Source organism: Chiloscyllium plagiosum, unplaced genomic scaffold (assembly GCF_037043375.1).
Source record: "Chiloscyllium plagiosum isolate Xiang-an unplaced genomic scaffold, Cpla_swu_hap1 HiC_scaffold_18, whole genome shotgun sequence".
Lineage (NCBI taxonomy): Eukaryota > Metazoa > Chordata > Chondrichthyes > Orectolobiformes > Hemiscylliidae > Chiloscyllium > Chiloscyllium plagiosum.
The window spans coordinates 43845445-43864882 of NW_028270156.1; the positions used below are offsets into that span (position 1 = coordinate 43845445).

Genomic DNA, 19438 nt, shown 5'->3' on the forward strand with positions numbered 1-19438 from the left:
TTACAGTGGGTTGGCAGGGGGGGTGCAATTGTTTCCAGGAAACATAATACTATTGGCAGAATGTTGTCAGGGTCCATAGCCTGTGTATTACCACTGCTTTCAGCAGTTTCTCTATCATGTGGGGTGAATTGAATTGGCTGAAGACTGGCATCTGTGATGCTGGGGACCTTTGGAGGATGCAGTGATGAATCATCCATTAGGCAATTCATCCAGCCTTCAGCATTTTCTTTTACAAAATCACTCCCCAGGTGATATTTTGTGGAGCCTTTTTCAACTGTTAGTTGTTAATTGTCTACCACCATTCCGAGATCGTTGTGGCATTGCTGCGGAGCTTCGATCTGATTCATTGGTGAGGAATTGTGCAGTCCTGTCTATTTAATTTTGATTCTGCTGTTTGATATGCAAGTAGTCCTGTGCTGTAGTTTCCATCTTAGTTTTAGATATGACTGGAACTGCATGAGGCATTCCCTCATGCACTCCCAGCTTGATGGTGACAGGAGAGTGAAGAATATCCAAGTCGTTAGATTACAGGTTGTAGTTGAATACAATTGTTCTGCTGTTGACCGTCTACAGCAACTCTTGATTGCCTAATATTGATTTGCTAGATCATTTTTGAAGTTTATTTCATTCTGGCAGTGCCACGCAACAAGATATATACAGGATTTTGTTTCCACAATGACTGACAGGAGGACTGTTGTGCAGCCAGCATCTGCTGCAGGTTGATTGGTGAGGATGAGGGTGACTAAGTTTTAACCTCTTGTTAGTCCTCCCACCCCTTGCCACATGTCCAGTTCATTGACTATATCCTTTCAGACTTGTCCACCTTGCTCAGTAGTGGTACTCTCAAACTACTATTAGTGATATTGAAATCCCTCACCCACCGTACATCTTGTGACCTAGCCATCCTCAGTGCCTCCTCCTAAAGGTATTCAACATGGAGACAGTAGGTGATAATCATCATGAGATTTCCTTGTCCATGGGATCTGGAGTCTCAGGACAGCTCTCTCCTGACTGTATATCACTGTATCTCCAACTCTGGGTAGTTTTGTCTTGCCCTGTGTCTGGGTCTGGCCATGCTTAGGGTATGATGATAGTTGTTTGGGACATTATCTGTAAGGTATAGCTATGTGAATATGACTATGTTAGACTGCTGGTTGACTCGTCAGTAGGAGTTTTGAATTAGTGTTCCAGATGTTACTAAGATAGTTGCAGGGCTGGGTGTGTCAGTCTGAGAGCAGGTGAAAGGAGGAAAGAGAAAATACTTCGTTCACAACTCTGACTGAATTGTTGAGGAGCAGGGAAGAAAATTAAGGGGTTAATTTATAGCACATAGCTTGATTAGAAAAAGATTTCGGACATCAATTTTTTTTGCTGTTTAAAATCTTCAATGTTTCCCAATGTCCTGTAGAAAGTATATATGATTGCGAGATCGAGCTGTACTAATCTGCAAGTATTTTGGTCAGTGTTTCTGTAACTGATACAAGGTTATCAATGACAGTATTGCGTTAACATAGGGATGACTAATACAGGTGTCATAGAACAGCAAACAAGCATCCACTTAGGAATGGGTGGGGGGAGCTCTTGTGCAGTGGTAATGTCCCTACCTCTGACCTGGGAGACCCAGGTTCAGATTTCATCTGTTCTAGAGGTGTGTAAAAACATCTCTGAACAGGTTAATTAGAAAAAAAATTAAAATGAACATCCTACTAAAGCAAATTAAAATATTTATTTTTCAAATTTAAAGGAATTTAGTGGATTAGTTGGTGGTTCAAAGCACTTTGCAGTGCATAAATTAATGTCTGTAGAGTGCCATGTGGCAATTTCTTGAATTTAGTTGGAGACTATGTTAAGTTCCCTTATGTGCGTGGAATGATAATTGATAAGCACAGTGTCCTCTTGATTCTATTATGCTTCAAATCCATGTTGAATGGCACGGGCAAAATTAGACAGAATTTGTTGTAATGGTCAACGTAATGGGAAAAAAATTGAATTTGGGAAATACAGAATCACAAATGTTGTGATAATGCAGCTATTGCTCAGTTTCTCCAATTGCTTTTCATCAACTACCCAATAATGTATGCGTGTGTGTGGATGTATGTAGGGAGAAAATTGTTCAACTTGTGTACAAAATTATTTTATGATATGCCCATTTCGAACAGTAATGAGTCTTTTTATTTAGATGGTGATCGACTGGAAAATATGGACGGTGTGAGTTTACAAGCTGTTACTCTTGCAGATGGAACTACAGCATACATTCAACACAATCCTAAAGGTGTAGACTTTCTGGGTGAATTTCTAATTATACAACAATTCTTCTATTTAATCTGTTTGTTTTCCATAATTTGGTCTCCTGATATTATCTAGTTTACAGCTATAACTTTCTTTCAGCTCGATGTTAAACACAAAATATATATAAGGAAGTAAATGTGTGCCATACCTATAAACCTTAACTAGTTCCAGTCACCACAATGTAAACATTTATCCACATCTTGGATTTCCTCTGTTGACATATGAATGATTCCTCAGGCACAGCCACCCTCTAATACCCCAAATTGAATGAACCTGTACATTGCATGTAAGCAATATGGGCATTAAAACACACCGACAACTCCCTTCACCACTTTAACAGCAGGAATCACTGATCATGAATAGTAAATGCAACAGATTTTCTTTTAGTCATTTTAGCCTAGGGATACTGTAAGCAATTTTAATACCCTGTTGCTGTTCTGACTGAACTCTGGTGATTCTGACCTGAACAGGGTTAGTTCCTGGAACACTACTGATCTGGATTTTGCAGCAGTGACACCACAAGTTATTACATGTTGTGCATGGAAGAACCTTCATTTTCTATGTTATAAGATATACTTAATGTTTTTCAGATGGGAAGTTAATTGATGGTCAAGTAATTCAACTAGAGGATGGTTCTACAGCATATGTCCAACAAGTTTCAGTACCAAAATCAGGTGAGTGGTGACCAAGAATGTAAGCTAGATGCAAGTTTTTTTGCTGGAACTTGCATAAGTTAACCTTATCTTGTTTTGTATCAACTTAGGTTGACAGCAGTTGCGGTATGAATGCAAATTGTGAACTTTTATTTGAATAGATAAAACTAAAAGTGAAACTGTCTCAATATTTCAGATATAATTGTATGGATTTAATTTTTTTTAAATTCAATATGACATAACATAAAACGTTGCACTTATTTCATGTAGTGTCAGAAAGAACAATACTGATGGCTTTGTATACATAAGTAATTTTAGAGATTGTCACTTATCAGCTGTTGTTGTTTGTGTCAGGAAATTGTGCAGGAGTCAAGAAGGGACCTAAAGTGAGGAAAGAAACAAAAATTGAAATTCTGCTTCCAAATAGCTTGCACCTGGAATAGTGTTGCCAGTGTCAACTTAATTTGTAGTTCTGTTCTAAATTAGAAGTGTGTAGGTTCCAATCTTATTACTTGACCATACTATCAAAAAATGTTGCAAGGTCAGAGATACTGTCTTTTGGGTGAGACATTAAACTTACCTGTTCCCTTAGGAAGCAGTAAAAGTCTTTAGAAGTACAGCTAGTAATAGAACTGCACCTTCCAACATGACAACTTTTCTTCTTTGATCTGCACTACCAAAGCCAATTCTCTAATATTCATTTTCTATTTGTGAACTTTGGTGTCTACAAGCTGATTGCTCCATTTGCCTTTTTGTAACCGTGATTTTTAAAAAATTGTTCTTTCTTGGAACGTGGATTTTATTGGCTGGGCCAGAATTTATTTCCCTGAGAAGGGAAAGCCTTCTGGAACGACTGATGTTCCAGGGTTTAAGTTTGCCCACAGTCCACACTGAGGAAGGGTGTTCAAGATTTTGATCCAGTGACAGTGAAGGAATGGCAATATAATTTCAATCTATGATGATGTGTTACTTGGAGGGAACGTGTTACAAAAATATCTGTAAAGTAGTTTGAAACAATATGAGGCCTTCTGTTTTCTTAAATTTGAGATGTTTGCCCATGATTCGTGTTTATCATGCATTATCTTGAGCACTCCCTCCCTCTGCAACAGGCTTCCCCACTCACTTCAGCACACTGTTCTCGTACACAACTGGTGGGTTCTCCGCGGCAAACAAATAATTTCAAATGACTCATATTTGTCGTAAAGCAAAGAGTGACATCTTCCCTCTCTGCTGGAGATACTCCCATTCAGAAAACAAAGATTTATTCCATCTAAACGTATAAAGCACTAAATTTAAATGGTTGCAATCCAAGGTGCAGATGAAATTCTTGCTGAGAAACAAAATGTAGAATTTCCATATTTTTAAATTAATCTTCCTTGGAATGTAGCATCTCTGGTCAGGCCAGCATTTGCTGCTCATCCTTAATTGCTCTAAATAAGTTGGTGGTGAACCATCTTCTTGAAAACTGCAGCATCTCTACCGTGGAATGGTACACTTGGCTGGGCCACCAGCCAATTTCAGAGAACAGTCAAGAGCCAACTTCATTACTACGTTTCTCAAGTTACTGCGTTTCTCAAGTCACACTGGATAAGGATGGCAGAATAACTTCCCTCTAGGACTTAAACCAGCTGGATGAATTTTTAAGATAATCAATTAATTGACCATTAAACTATTACTAAGTTAAGCTGTTGATTCCAGATATTATGAATTAAATATAAATTCCACCCGCTATTCTAGTAATGATTGAACAAGTTCTCCTGAGCATTGGCCTGGACTGTGATTACTAGTCCAGTGCCATTATCACTGTGCCACCATCGACCCTGTTATTGGTGTGAAATGGAGCAAATACTTGGGACATTATATGCACCAGAGTTGAGGTTGTGGTGCTGGAAAAACACAGCAGGTCAGGCAGCCTCCGAGAAACAGTAGAATCGATGTTTCGGGCTTCAGCCCTTCATCAGGAATATGCATGTTAAAAAGAAAAATATTTTCAGTGTCTTCACTGCCTTGGATAACCTTTCGTGTCCATTCTTTACATTTTCAGTTGTGATGAAGACATCACAGTGGGATACCGATCTTATACTCGCCTGATAAACAAAGAATGAAACTTTATACCTGCTATTATTGGATAGCTACAATAACAAAAAAAATTAGAAAAACTGAGCAGGTCAGGTAGTATCTGTGGAGACAAACAGAATTTCTGATGAAGTGTAATCTCTCTCCTTCGCAACAGATCTGTTTCTCTTCACTACCTGAACACTTTTTTCAGCATTTTCAGTTATAATTTCAAATTTCCAGCATTCACATTATTTTGCTTTTGTATCATTGGATAGCTACCTGGAGCAGGATTGCAGACTGATGTTTTTAATCTCCATAGCTCAACTGCATTAACATATAATGGTAACTTTATTTTTATGACTATGTTAGCAATACATAGGACTGCTGAGCCATTGTGGTACTACTACTTTCCTATTACAATAGCTCAAAATTTATTCAAAAACTCCTTGTGCTGACTGTTCTCTTGCAGGAGATTGTTTGCGTTTTGAGGATGGACAGGCAGTCCAACTAGAGGATGGATCAACTGCGTTTATCCATCATACACCAAAAGGTAATTCATTAGATGTTACAGTAACACTGTCATCAAAGAACAAGGACAGTATTCATAATTTCCTTTCTTCCTTTTTTATGATAAAGATGGCTATGATCCAAATGCAGTGCAAGCAGTCCAGTTGGAAGATGGAACTACTGCCTATATCCACCATACAATACAAGTTCCACAATCTGACACTATTCTTACCGTTCAAGCTGATAGCACCCTAGCAGGATTACATACAGGAGAAACCACAGTAGATCCTGAGACCATCACTGCACTTGAACAGTATGCTACAAAAGTGAGTGTTTTTTAAATGTCAGCAGTGTAATAACACTTGACACTTTGATCTTTCGATCTTTCATTCAAATTATTTCAATTTTAATTTTTAACTTTTAATGTTTTGTATAAGTGTTTAACATACGTTTAGAGTCTTAAAATAATCTGTCAGTGTTGTCCTCGAGATGCACTACTGAAACTCCTGAGTAAAAGGGCAATGTTTGTTATTGTTAGGTGCTGAAGGTGTACATGGCAGGAAACTGAATAGATGTCAGTAGTTGTGAAAAGTAAAAATATTAGGCATCAATTTATATTACTGTTTAAAAATATTTCTTAGCATTTTATCTAATTGTATTTTTTTTGTGTAGGTAACTGCTGATGGAAGCGAGAATGTCAGTAGTACAGGATTAGTGAATGAGAGTGATCATGAGAAAAAAATGCAGGTAAACATTCATGTATAAAAGAAATGGAGCAGTAACATTGATTAATTGTGTGAAATTCCATTTATTTCACTCTGATTTCATTGATACTGTCCCTCTCATAACTCTCCTGGTACCTGTTTAGTATATTCCCACTCAGAAAAGTCTGTTTTTGGACCCAGCACCTCTTGAACCTGCATCCCTATTCCTGGACATCAGCACCCCGCCTACCAGAACACCAGCTCTTGGAGCTCAACCATGAGCAAAGGTTTTTCCAGTAACTCCTGTCCTGCAAGTGCGTACTTAGCTTGTTGCTTGCTGCTCCTCCAATCACAGGTTGCTTCACTCCCACGTTTGTTACTTGTAAAAGCACAAGAAAGAACCACCCTGTGATTGGAAGAGTTGCTCCTTGCCATTTCTTTCCATTCTGTTTATAGGGATACCTTTTCTCTGATCTGTCATAAATGAAAGTTAAACTTTTAGGGGCAATTTACCTGCCTCCCCTGTGAATTTTGAGTTCTAATTGGTAACATATTATATTTTATGTATTATGTAAGTATACCTTTTTAGGCATGAGCGCATCTTTGAATTAAGTTTTAAAAATACACTCATTTGCTTCCAGTCTTTTGGGAATGATTTTATGTGAAGAAAAATTACATGTGTAGGAGCTCTGCTTAGAAGCTGGATCATAATAATAAAGGTTACAGCAAATGTTTGTTATACAGGTTGTAGGTTTGCTCGCTGAGCTGGAAGGTTTATTTTCAGACGTTTCGTCGCCGTGCTAGGTAACATAATCAGTGAGCCTCCGGTGAAGCGCTGGCGTTATGTCCTGCTTTCTATTTATGTGTCTTGGTTTCTTAAAGTGGGTGATATCATTCCTGAGCCTTTTTCTCAGAGGTTGTAAATGGAATAACGAGCAGCAGAAAAAAAATACCTATAGACTATTTTCAAGAAGAACAGGTACCCAGTAAACAGTCTGCCGATTCCTAAACAACAAACCCAAACAAACAGACACAACATGCCCAGAAACTCTAGTCACATTATCACACATCAGAGACGTATCTGAAATAACTATCAAACTACGCTGACACCTTGGCATCATGGTAGCCCGCAAACCTACCAACACAGTGAAACAGTGGCTGATGAACCTATAGGACCCTATACCAACAACCATCAAAACGAATGGCATTTACAAAATACCATGCAAGGACTATAACAAACACTGCATTGGACAGACAGGCAGAAAACTAGCCATAAAGATACACGAACACCAACTAGCCACCAAAAGACATGATCCACTATCATTAGTATCCTTACATACAGACGAAGAAGGACATCACCTTGACTGGGACAACACATCCATTCCAAAACAGGCTAAACCGAGACACACATGGGAATTCTAGAGGCCTGGTATTCAAACCGGAACTCCATCAATAAACACATTGATTTGTACCGATTTACCAACCTCTGAGAAAAAGAACCAGAAATGGTATCACCTTGAGAGACCAAGATACATAAATGGAAAATGAACCATACCACCAACACTTCACCGGAGGGAGGCTCACTGATGGTGTTACTTAGTATGGTGATGAAATGTCTGAAAACAAACCTTCCAGCTCAGTGAGCAAACTTACAACCTTAACCTCCACCTGAGCTACAAATCTTCTCAAAAATATTTGTTATACAATTATGACGTGAAAATATAAAATTAGGGAGATATATTGCAATCAAATCACAGTCACATAGGATTCCATTTATGTTGAAAAAGTGCTGTAGGAATGTTGGAAGTGAAAAGAAGTTAGAGATCAGGTGGCAAGAGATAAGGGTTGAGGATGGGTTTTTGAAGAGAAAGGGAGGAGAGAGGCATTTACAATGTCAGGCAGCAAAGGGGTCTGGAAATTAAGTCCAGTGCTCAGCAGTTTAAATGGAATTTGAAATTCTATGCAATGATCAGACTATGATCACTATTGCATAAAAGATGCTTTCCAATGAATGAATTAATTAATCTCACCTAATTACACATTACTAAATCCAGAATAGCCTGCTCCCTGGTTGATTCCCTAACATATTGCTGCAAACAAACAATCTCTAATACATTCAATAATAAACTCTTCCTTGAGGCTACCCTTGCAAATTTGATTAATTCAGTCTATACATATATTACAATCGTCTGTGATTATTGCCATACCTTTTATACAGCGTCCATTGCAGAACTACAGCACTGCTTGGGGAATCTGTGCACCAGGGATTTTTTTTTTCCCTTTTTGTATTTCTACCCAGACTGATTCAAAATCTTCATTCCTACCAAGTAATTACATTCACTGTCTCTAGATAGCTACTTTCCATAACCACAACGAACGTCTTACTCATGAACACCAATCCAAAGTATTCAATTAAAGTCCTACCTATGCCCTCTGGCTCCATGCACAAATTATCATTACTCTTTTCCCTAGTTACCCTTCTTTCCTTAATGTACTTGTAAAGCAACTTGGGATTTTCCTTTATGTTACCTGTCATTATTCTTTCTGTCCATTTTCTTTTGCTCTTTTGTCTTTGTTTTTAAATTTCCCCTTGAACATTTGGTACTCGTGTAGGGTTTCTCTGGTTTGAGCCCTTGGTTGCTGCCATAAGCTTCCCTTTTTCTCTTTATCTGATCCTGTGTTTCCCTTGATATCCAAGGTGAGCTGAATTTGTTGGATCCACTGTTAGTCTTTATTAGAATATGTTGGCCTTGTACTCTCTCTCTTTTTTATTGAATGCACCCCACTGCTCTGATACACATTTACCTAAAAGTATTTGCTCCCAATCACCTCTGACCAAATTATACCTGATTGTATTAAAATGGCTTTCCCCTTGTTCAGAAGTCTAATTTCAGGCCCATCCTTGTTCTTTTTCCATAACAATAATGGATCCAACAGAGTTATGATTGCTGTCTGCAAAATGCTCTCCAGCTGATACTTGCACAGCTTCATTACCTAAAACCACTTCCTCCCCTGTAAGGCCTTCTACATACTGGCTTAAAAAGCGCTTTTGGGTGCATTTTAAGAATTCTGTTCCTTTTAAACATTCAGTGTACGATTACCTCAGCTAACGTTGTGGAAATTGAAATCCTCTATCACTAACCTATTACTTCTACATGTCTCTGAAATTTGCCTATTTTCTCTTATGTCTCCCTCAGATGGTAGTACACTCCCAACAATGTTATTGCTTCTCTTTGGTTTTAAGTTCTATATTTGTACACTCTGCCCCCTCCTTTCCCACTCTGGGTGCCATTATCTGAATAGCTGCCCATTGGCTTCATTTGAACTGTGCTGGGATCAATATCCCAGTACAATTCTCTTCTATCCCAGTATTGGTGTCAGTGCCCTATGAACTGAAACATTTAACTTCTTGTTTTTAATTGCTCTATGCCAGATTTTTTTATTGGCTCAGGTAGAAGTTAGCTCCTAATTGTTCAAATCCTTTCGGCAGAACATCTTTCTTAGTCAAGTCAATTTCGATTGTACCAAAGTGGATAATGGCAACTGAATACCTTCCTTCCCAAGCCAAGCTCTTTTCTAGCCATGAGGGGACATCTTTAACCCTGACACCTGACAATCTTTGGGACTTCTGCCCACAGCTGCAGAGAACAGTATCTGTTACCCTATCACTACTTCAGTCCTATTTCCCCCCCCTATTTGATGGCTTCCCATATCTTGATCAGTTTGCTTCTTTATTCTTCCATATAGCTTGCAAGAGCCTACATAACTGTTGAACAGTTTCAGGGAACAAGACTCCTTGAGCACTGCTTCCAAGTCCTCATACCTGTCTCACCTGCAGTCACCTTCTGTCCCTGGTTACCAACCATATTTGAATGAGCACTGAAGTTGCCGCCTTGAGCAAAGTGTCCAGTTAATTTCATTGTCTTTGATGTGAAGCAATGTCTGCCCACCTAGACTCCAGCTCAACTCTGATCCAAAGTTCCTTGAGCTGCATACATTTAATACAAATACTCTGATCACTTTGGTGTCCAGCAACTTCTACATGGTGTGACAGCAATACATCACCTGACCTGTTATAAAAATCGTATTTTATTTAATTTATTAATTAATTTCTCTGGAATAGTTGCTCTTTATACTTTATTGTAATTTTTCTTTTAAAACACCGATATCCTTCTTTTACCTAAGCTATTTTAAAGAAATGAGAGCAAAAATGACTATCAATTCATTCTGATCCCATTCCACCATAAGGTAGGCCTTTGTTTCAGTGTCTTCTGTCGTTTTATGTTCATCCTTTGTAGACATTACTTTTTTTAGATAAGCCTTACTTAAAGCACTTCTTTCTCCCTCTGTCCTGAATTTCCACTTTGAACCAAATTCCCAGTTATACTCAGTCTGCCTTTGTCTGGACCCAGGTAAAGTCTCCACACACTGATACCAATTTGAATATACAGGGCACAATTTCAAAATTTATAGATTACACAAAAGTTGGAAGTACAGCAACCTTTGTTTTAACTGGCACTTTATGAACCAGTACTCTTGATTAACCAGCAAAATTCATATATATCTGAAATACTGGAAATTTACAGTTTTATCACAATCTCATTATGTCTGAGTAGTCAGTTCAGGGTGAAAGTGAGAAGGCTCTCTGCTGATGTTTTATTTAAGGCAAAGTTGCATTATTTAAGTGATTTATAAAGTAAATAAAGTATAACATTGATATGTATACCTCCAGAATTATGTTTCTATAACTGTGTTTGCATTGATTATGTGGACTTCTTGATTAACCATAATATTTGATCAACTGACATACTCCTGGTCCCGGTAGGTCCCGGTTAATAAAATGTTTGCTGTACTGTGAACTGTGAGAAGAATAATCCTGTATTTCAAAGGGACACAGACAGGTTGGTGGACTGAATAGACAAGCGACAAATGAAACTAAATGCAGAGAAGTGTAAAATTATAATTTGGCAGGAAGATGAAGGAGGGGCAAAATAAAACAAAGGGTACAACTTTAACATGGGTGTAAGACCAGAGGAACGTGTGGAAACCGTTCCTATTAGTGGAATGATTGAGAATGAGGGCATCAACTTGAGGTGAATAGCAAAAGAAACAAAGCTGTGAGGAATTTTCTTTTAAGTGGCAAGTGGTTAGGATCCATAGAAGAACAAATTACTGGACTGTTGTAAGATTGTGAATGCTTTTTTGAGGACCAAGATGACAGCAGTCGATCCTGTGTGGCACCAGTTATCGATTGTGTGACTTCTATTTGAATATCCAGTGCAGCACTGTGAACGACTTCTGCCTGTACAGCATTGGAAGCTAAAACCTCATATTGTATTGTAGCTAGGTCTGAAAGTGCTATTATGGATTTAAGCACCATTTGTGTGGTGAAAGGGCTTGGATTCCAGCCTTGCATGATGCTCTGTGTTACATTGGATCAAACTCCTGCACATTTGACGATGAAAGAAAACTATATGACACAACTCCCAATGCATGAAGTAAGTTAGTTTGCATATTAATCAATTTTCTTCTCTAAGCCACTATATTGAACTTCTCATTTGAGTCTCTCATAACAAATCTCATGCAAGTTGCTGTCCAATGAGTTAGCACGAGTTATCCCTGTCATTTGCTCAGCTTCACTTGACGCATGCTCGGCAAGTTTCCATGTGTGGATCCTGGTTCCATATTAGCCTTTAAAGTTCATATGGTCCTGTATCCTGGTGGCCATGAGTATCTAATCTTTTGACAGTGCTTCTTGCCTTTGTCCTTTTTCCTGAAGTTGCTGTGGTTGGCCAATTGACAGTTCTTAGCTGTAGAAATGCAGAAGAGAAGAATTCTGGTCAAAACTCAATACACAAGAGGGCAGCAGGCACACTTGCCTGTGAAAGCTCACCCATGGAGGTGTCAGAGTAAAGACCCCTGCAAGTAAATGGATGAAAATTATGAGGAGCTGCTCCTTCAATCATAGGCTGATTATCTCCTGTGTTTACTGATTAGCAGCTCACTATTAGCAGCAAGTCTAGAGAGGAACAGCAAGGTGCATGGCAGCATCCAGTCAAGGGGAGGGTGGGAAGAAGTGAGCAAAGCTAGGGGCTGGGGTCCTGGAAGTGAGGTCAGTGAAGCCATGCCTGAGGCTGGAGAGGAAGTGAGGCTGCCAAGTGATGAGAAAAGAGCTGCACAGTATAGGAGCAAGGGGCGACATAGGATGGAAAGATACCAAAGGTGTTAAGGGTATGAAAAAGGAAAGAGTGGTTCTCATGGGAAGGATAGAGTTTTATACCACTCATCAGAAGAATTCTCAGTAAATTTGGAAAAGGCAAACTGAGTTAATGAATTCTTTGCAATTTCATGTGGAGTCTCTCAATTAAAACTGCAGGAGTTCAAGATCTACTACACGGCTGAAAATGATGTGAATGCTGTTGCAATGAGCACTGTGTAAATTGTACAATTAATATTGAACAGTTTTGTAAAGGTTTGTGCTACCATATGTCTAAGCAATGAATTAGTTGAGACACAGTGACTGTGTTAGAGACAAAAAATACAACTGTTTAGCTGCAGCCATACCAGTCTATGGCAAGCATATTTAAGGTGATGGCTTTTCTATGTAGAAGTGTCTGTCAGATTTCTTTTATTTTAAAGAAAGCATTTGTTGGATTGTCCCTAGTTAAATACTGACGTGTCAAGAAAGTTAATGTACACCTTGTGTGTGTGGCTTTAAGTTTAATGGAACAGTGATAATTATTGAGAATGTTGATGAATTCTTCTAATTTTGTTTCTGTGTGAGTCCAAATTCCACAAATATCACATTACACAAATATAATACAAAGTGATTGCATTGTGTAATGAAAGTGTCGCTGCAAAAGGAGCCCCTTAAAATCATGGTACTACTGTATTGGAGTTCCTCCTGGAATTTTCAGGAATGGGAATCTGAGAAGAATTACCCAGAATTTCTTTTCTCTCTGAATCGATATGGTGTTTCAAAAGTTTGTATTTGATTTTCTCAGCTTACTGAGCTGCTGTTGGATACAGTGTGTTATGGTCATGGCCTTCATTGCAACATGTCTGGATGAGACAAACTTGACAAACCAAATGCTTTATTTCCCCTCTAATTTTTTTTATATGTTTGAAGCAAGAAGGAGGGATTATGAGAATGTAATAAAATTCTTTTACTCCAATTTGAGATGATAATAGATACTTGGATTGAAGAGTTTTAACAGCTGATTTGGGCAAACCAGATATTGTGCATCAGGGAGAAGCATCAGGATCGGATGAACTTCCATTGAATTTTGTCAATATTAGAAAAAGTTAAAAGGGGCGAGTCTTGTTTGAAAAGATGTTGAAGTACGAATTTGTCCATTAATAGTGATGTAAAAGCAAAACACAGTGTTTTTATTTTATTAATAGTGGTTTGCCTAAATTTATGAGGAATAAGTAAAGATTAGAAGGATTTGACACACATTACAGTATTTAGTATTGATAGAGTCATAGAGATGTACAGTATGAAAACCGACCCTTCGCTATAACTTGTCCATGCTGAGCAGATATCCTAGATAAATCTAATCCCATTTGTCAGCATTTGGCCCATATCCCTCTAAACCTTCCCTATTCATATACCCATCCAGATGCTTTTTAAATGTTGTAATTGTACCAGCCTCCACCACTTCCTCTGGCAACTCATTCCATACACATGCCACCCTCTGTGTGAAAACGTTGCCCCTTCGGTCCCTTTTAAATCTTTCCCTCTTGCCCTCTAGTTTTAGAATGTTTTACAACATTCTTCCTATAGCAGGGAGACCAGAATTGCACACAATATTTCAAACGTTGTCTAACCAATGTCCTGAACAGCTGCAACATGACTTCCCAACTCCTACGCTCAATGCACTGACCAATAAAAGCAAGCTTGCCAAACACCTTCGCTATCCTGTCTACTTTCAAGGAACTATGAACCTGCACTCCAAGGTCTCTTTGTTCAGCAACACTCCTCAGGACATTGCTATTAAGTTTATAAGTCCTGCTTGATTTGCCTTTCCAAAATGCAGCACCTCACATTTATCTAAACTAAATTCCATCTGCCATTCCTCAGCTCATTGGCCCATCTGATCAAGATCCCGTTGTGTTATGAGGTAACCTTCTTTGCTGTCCACTACACCTCCAATTTTACAAGCATACTAACCGTACCTCCTATGTTCACATCCAAGTCACTTATATAAATGACAAAAAGCAGTGGATCCAATACCCATTTTTGTGGCACACTTTGGTGAAATCTTGGCCTCGTCATTACAAAATGTAACCTAACGAATTATCAGTTCATTTCGGATGGTGGAGTTCAAGTCAATGAATTGTGGATGTTTTGTATGTAAGGAATGAACAAATTAGACTAGTATAATATTCAGCAGAAAGTTAGTTACTTATTCATACTTGTTCTTTTTCCCAAGATTGTTCTTCAGGGCCATGTAACTGCACGAGTGAGTGCCAAGGCTCAACAGCTGGGAGAAAAGGCTTTTCGTTGTGAATATGAGGGTTGTGGAAGACTGTACACTACTGCTCATCATCTCAAGGTATAGTTCAAAAGTACATTGACTAACTTCAAACGTTGCTTTAAAAAATTGAAAAGATTTGTCGGTTACTTAAATTGAAAAAAAATTCTGGGGGTTCTGGAAACCTGAAAAACAGTAAAAATAAAACATGCTAGAAATACTTAGCAGATCTGGAAGCATCTGTGAAGAGATACAGAGTAAACATTTCAGGTTGGTGAACTTCCATCAGAATGGCAATTGCCTAATGATGTTTTATGTTCTTGGGAGATTCTGAAGCATAGCTGAGATGCAAACAAATGTTCAGTAGGAAGTTAGCCTGTTGAACCTGCTGTGCCATTCACTTAGATCATGGCTGATCATATACTGCAATGCCACTTGCCTGCACCATCACCATATTGCTTAATAGCATTAGTCTCCAGAGGTCTATCAATTTTTATCATTTCATGATCAATGATTGAGCTTTGAAAGCCTTGCGGGTCGATAATTCCAAAGATTCATATTTTTCTGAGTGAAGAAATTTATTCTCATATCAATGTTAAATGGCTTACCCCTTCTTCTGAGATTAAGTACCCTGCTTCTCGACTCACTAGCCAGGAGAGACGTCCTATCTGTCATGCCTTGTAAAGATTTTGTAAGTTTCAATGAGATCACTTCTCATTCTTAAAAACTTGAATGAACACATGTACCATTTCCTTAATCTCTCCTTTTAAAACGATCCCAACATTTCAGGGGTTTCCATTGTACTCCCTGTATGAAACCTGAAGTATATCAATCCTGAAGTATATCGATAAAGAAACCAAAGTTGTACCCATTACTCCTGGTGCTGCCTCATCAAGGGTTTATACAGCTACAGTAAGACATCTTTATTTCTGCACTCAAATACGTTTGCAATGAAGGCAAGCATACCATTTACCCTCCCTCTTGATGATTGCAAGTGCATCCTCACTTTCACATACTCATGTGCAAGAACACCCACGTCCCTTGTACACTAGCATTTGCCAACCTCACATCATTTAAGAAATATTCTGTTTTTCTGTGTTTTCTACCAAAATGAATGCCATTACACTTACTTTATTTTTCGTCAGCTATGTGCTTGTCCATTGACTTAGCCTGCTCAAGTGCCGTTCTTGCCTTTGACATCTTCCTCATAACTTGTATTCCAATCTAATTCTGCATCATCAGTAAATCTGGAAATACTGAACTGGTTTCTGCATTAAGGTTATCCAAATGATTTGTGAACACCTGTGCTCACAGCGCTGACCCTTGTGGTATTCCAATGATCACAGCCTACTAACTTGAAAATAATGTGTTCATTCCTACTCTCTGTCTATTAACCAATTCTCAATCTGTACTGGTATAATCGCTTCAATCCCATGCATTCTAATGTTATTTACTAGCCTCTTGTGTGGAAGCTTATCAAAAATCTTCTGAAAGTCCGTTGGTTCTCCTTTATCTGTGCTACAAATGACATCCACCGTAAATTCCACAGGTTTGTCAAATATAACTTCACTTCCATGAATTCATGTTTACTCCACCCAATTTCACCATTATTTGCTAAATGTCCAGTTGCCTAGTCTTTCATGATGGAGTCTATCATTAGTGGAGTAATCTTCCTATGACTGACGTCAAATTATCACCTTTCTTTCTGTCTTTCCCTCTCATCTGAGCTAGTGGAGTTGCTGCATTAGTGACCTTTCCTACATCATAAGGTCAAAAGTGGGGATGTTCGCTGATGATTGTACAATGTCAACACAGTGGTTACAAGAGCAAGTGAGAGGTTAGAAATACTGCAGTGAGTAACTCACCACTTGACTCTCCAAAGCCTGTCTACATCCACAAGGCACAAGTCAGGAATGTGGCAGAATACTGTCCACTGGCATAGATGCGTACAGCTCCAAACACTCAAGAAACCTGACACTATCTGGGACATAACAGCCTGCTTGATTGACACCACATCTACAAGCATCCACTCCCTCCACCACCAATGCCCAGTAGCAGCAGTGTGGACTAAATATTCACCAGAGATCCTTAGACAGCATCATCCAAACCAAAGGCCAGTTCCACCTAGAAGGCCAAGGGCAGCAGATACATGGGAATACCACCCATCTGCAAGTTCCCCATCAAACTACTCATCATCCTGCCTTGGAAATATATTGATGTTCCTTCACTATTGTGGGGCCACAATCCTGGAATTCTCTTCTTAAGGGGATTATGGGTTAACCTACTGATGTGGACTGTAACAGTTCAAGAAGGCAGCTCATCACCATCTTCACTTGGGTAACCAAGAACGATCAATAAATGTTGCCTAGTCTGTGACATCCATGACCCACTGGAATGAACTTTCAAAAAATCATTAAAAGTTAAATGCAGAATTGTTGCTAAAAACAAAAAAAAACACAGCACCTAGTGGCTGAGGTAAGATGCTAAAAAAACACACTATTTGTGCAGCTAAACCATCTGTGGGGCCATTGACTTGGTGTAACTGAACTCCTCAGAGGAGCCAACACCTTAACAAGTATCCAAAACAGAAAACTGATTAGTAAGCAAGATTCTTTCTTGTGACCCCTGCAGTTCCTTCCTGATTCGCTTAGAGGGCTTGCGGTCATCCATTCCCCATCTGTCTGCAATATTCCTAACCTGTGGTATGATTACCTCCCAAAGATTACTATTCAAGCAGATCTGAAGCTCATAAATGCACCATGATGATTCCAGCTGCCACCTGTGTTACGAAATGTGGAATTTAGGTTTATGCAGCTACTGACAATTCCTGCAGGTTTGTTTGTGTCAGATACATGCCACAGACTGTCCATTCCACTCTGCCGATCTGCCCTGCCATATCAGTGGGCGGCACGGTGGCACAGTGGTTAGCACTGCTGCCTCACAGCGCCGGAGACCCGGGTTCAATTCCCGCCTCAGGCGACTGACTGTGTGGAGTTTGCACGTTCTCCCCGTGTCTGCGTGGGTTTCCTCCGGGTGCTCCGGTTTCCTCCCACAGTCCAAAAATGTGCAGGTCAGGTGAATTAGCCATGCTAAATTGCCCGTAGTGTTAGGTAAAGGGTAAATGTAGGGGCATGGGGTGGGTTTCGCTTCGGCGGGTCGGTGTGGACTTGTTGGGCCGAAGGGCCTGTTTCCACACTCTAATGTAATCTAATCTTAACGTTACAGACTATTTATTTTAAGTAGAAGAACTTACCTGTTAAATATCATTCAGTTCCCTCTGCACTGAAGGAAGAGCCAAATACTGGAAGGTGAAAACTTTCTTTACGAAAAGCAAGTCCTCCCACTTGTCAATCTGATCATTCTGCTTTCAATCTGCACTCTTCATGATCAAGTAATTTGCACACAATTAAGTTCCACAGACAGAAACTAAATGATTAACTGGTCAACTGCTTTTTGATGTGGCAGTTAGAAAAGGAACAGTATCAAGAAAATAGAAGAATTCCCTGCTTCGCTTTGAACTCTGGTGCAGAGTGCTATTTGCATAGATAAACAATCACATTATCGTAAAGTGACACAAATAAGCGCCTTGTACTGAAGAGCAGTCACATATTTCTTTGGTGAATTATTTGACTTTATTGTATGCCAAAGAGAACAAGCTTTGTACAATGAGACATCACATTAAATTTATACTGCATGCAGAATTTTATGCTAGTTTTGGACATTGATTTACTCCTATAGTTTGCAGTCGTCATTTTATGCCCCTGTTAAATGTGTCAGGATGCTTATTTCATCTGTGCAGAGCACCACAGGAATACCATTCAAGTGTGCCTCATGGGATAGTTAGAAATAGTTTCACACCCACAGCTTCCTATGTGATTAGCTACTCAGCTGTAGTATAATAGGGAAACTCGAAGCAGATGTGTATAAAGAGTGAGGCTAGGAAGAGTGCTGTTATGTCACCCAGCTCCTTTAGTATGGTGTAGAATGCTTTCTTACCACACAGTTGTTTTAATTGGTACTTTACAACAGTGCAGTCCCATGACACTGACTTTAGATTAGATTAGATTCCCTACAGTGTGGAAATGGGCCCTTCGGCCCAACTAGTCCACACCGACCGTCCAAACAGTATCGCACCCAGACTCATTTCCCCCTAACTAATGCACCTAACTCTATGGGCAATTTAGCATGACCAATTCACCTAACCTGCACATCTTTGGACTGTGGGAGGAAACCGGAGCACCCAGAGGAAACCCACGCAGACAGAGGTAGAATGTGCAAACTGCACACAGACAGTCGTCCAAGGTTGGAATCGAACCCGGGTCCCTGGCGCTGTGAGGCAGCAGTGCTAACCACTGAGCCACCGTGCTGCCCCTAGAGAACCTCAATTAATTGGAATTTGTTTGAATCTTAATAGTCAATATTCATAGTGTCTGCGTATGCATACATAAGAGTTACTGGACAATAAAAAAGGCCAGAAGTGTCGTCATAGGGTGAGATTTTAACTCACTGTTACCCAAAATCACATGACTCTTGACTGAAATTAGCTGACATGGTTCTTACTGGATATTGTAAATTGAATTTGACATCCCACCCTCACACTGACTACCTAAATGCCTTTTTATGGCTGATGATGATGAGGATAAGATTAGAAAGAAATGGGAAACTGCGGTGAAATATCCATAGGAAAGAAGACTGATTTCTTGCATGATATGTCAAAAAGTTGTCAACATTCTGTGAATATTAGAAGTCA

General features: G+C 39.3%; 1 protein-coding gene across 6 annotated transcripts in view; it reads left to right on the plus strand.

The window, feature by feature from the left end:
• The window catches only part of LOC122557816 (zinc finger protein 143-like), a 98707-nt gene that overhangs the window by 26016 nt on the left and 53253 nt on the right, over positions 1–19438 (plus strand). For 3 of the 6 annotated variants that reach the window (XM_043705895.2, XM_043705891.2, XM_043705900.2), the window contains 6 exons: positions 2180–2287; positions 2880–2963; positions 5470–5550; positions 5637–5833; positions 6180–6254; positions 14647–14769. In XM_043705895.2, coding sequence (XP_043561830.1) covers positions 2180–2287; positions 2880–2963; positions 5470–5550; positions 5637–5833; positions 6180–6254; positions 14647–14769 — 668 coding nt within the window. The remainder of the gene's footprint in view (positions 1–2179; positions 2288–2879; positions 2964–5469; positions 5551–5636; positions 5834–6179; positions 6255–14646; positions 14770–19438) is intronic. The other 3 variants (XM_043705897.2, XM_087996559.1, XM_043705899.2) reach the window with 2 other exon arrangements.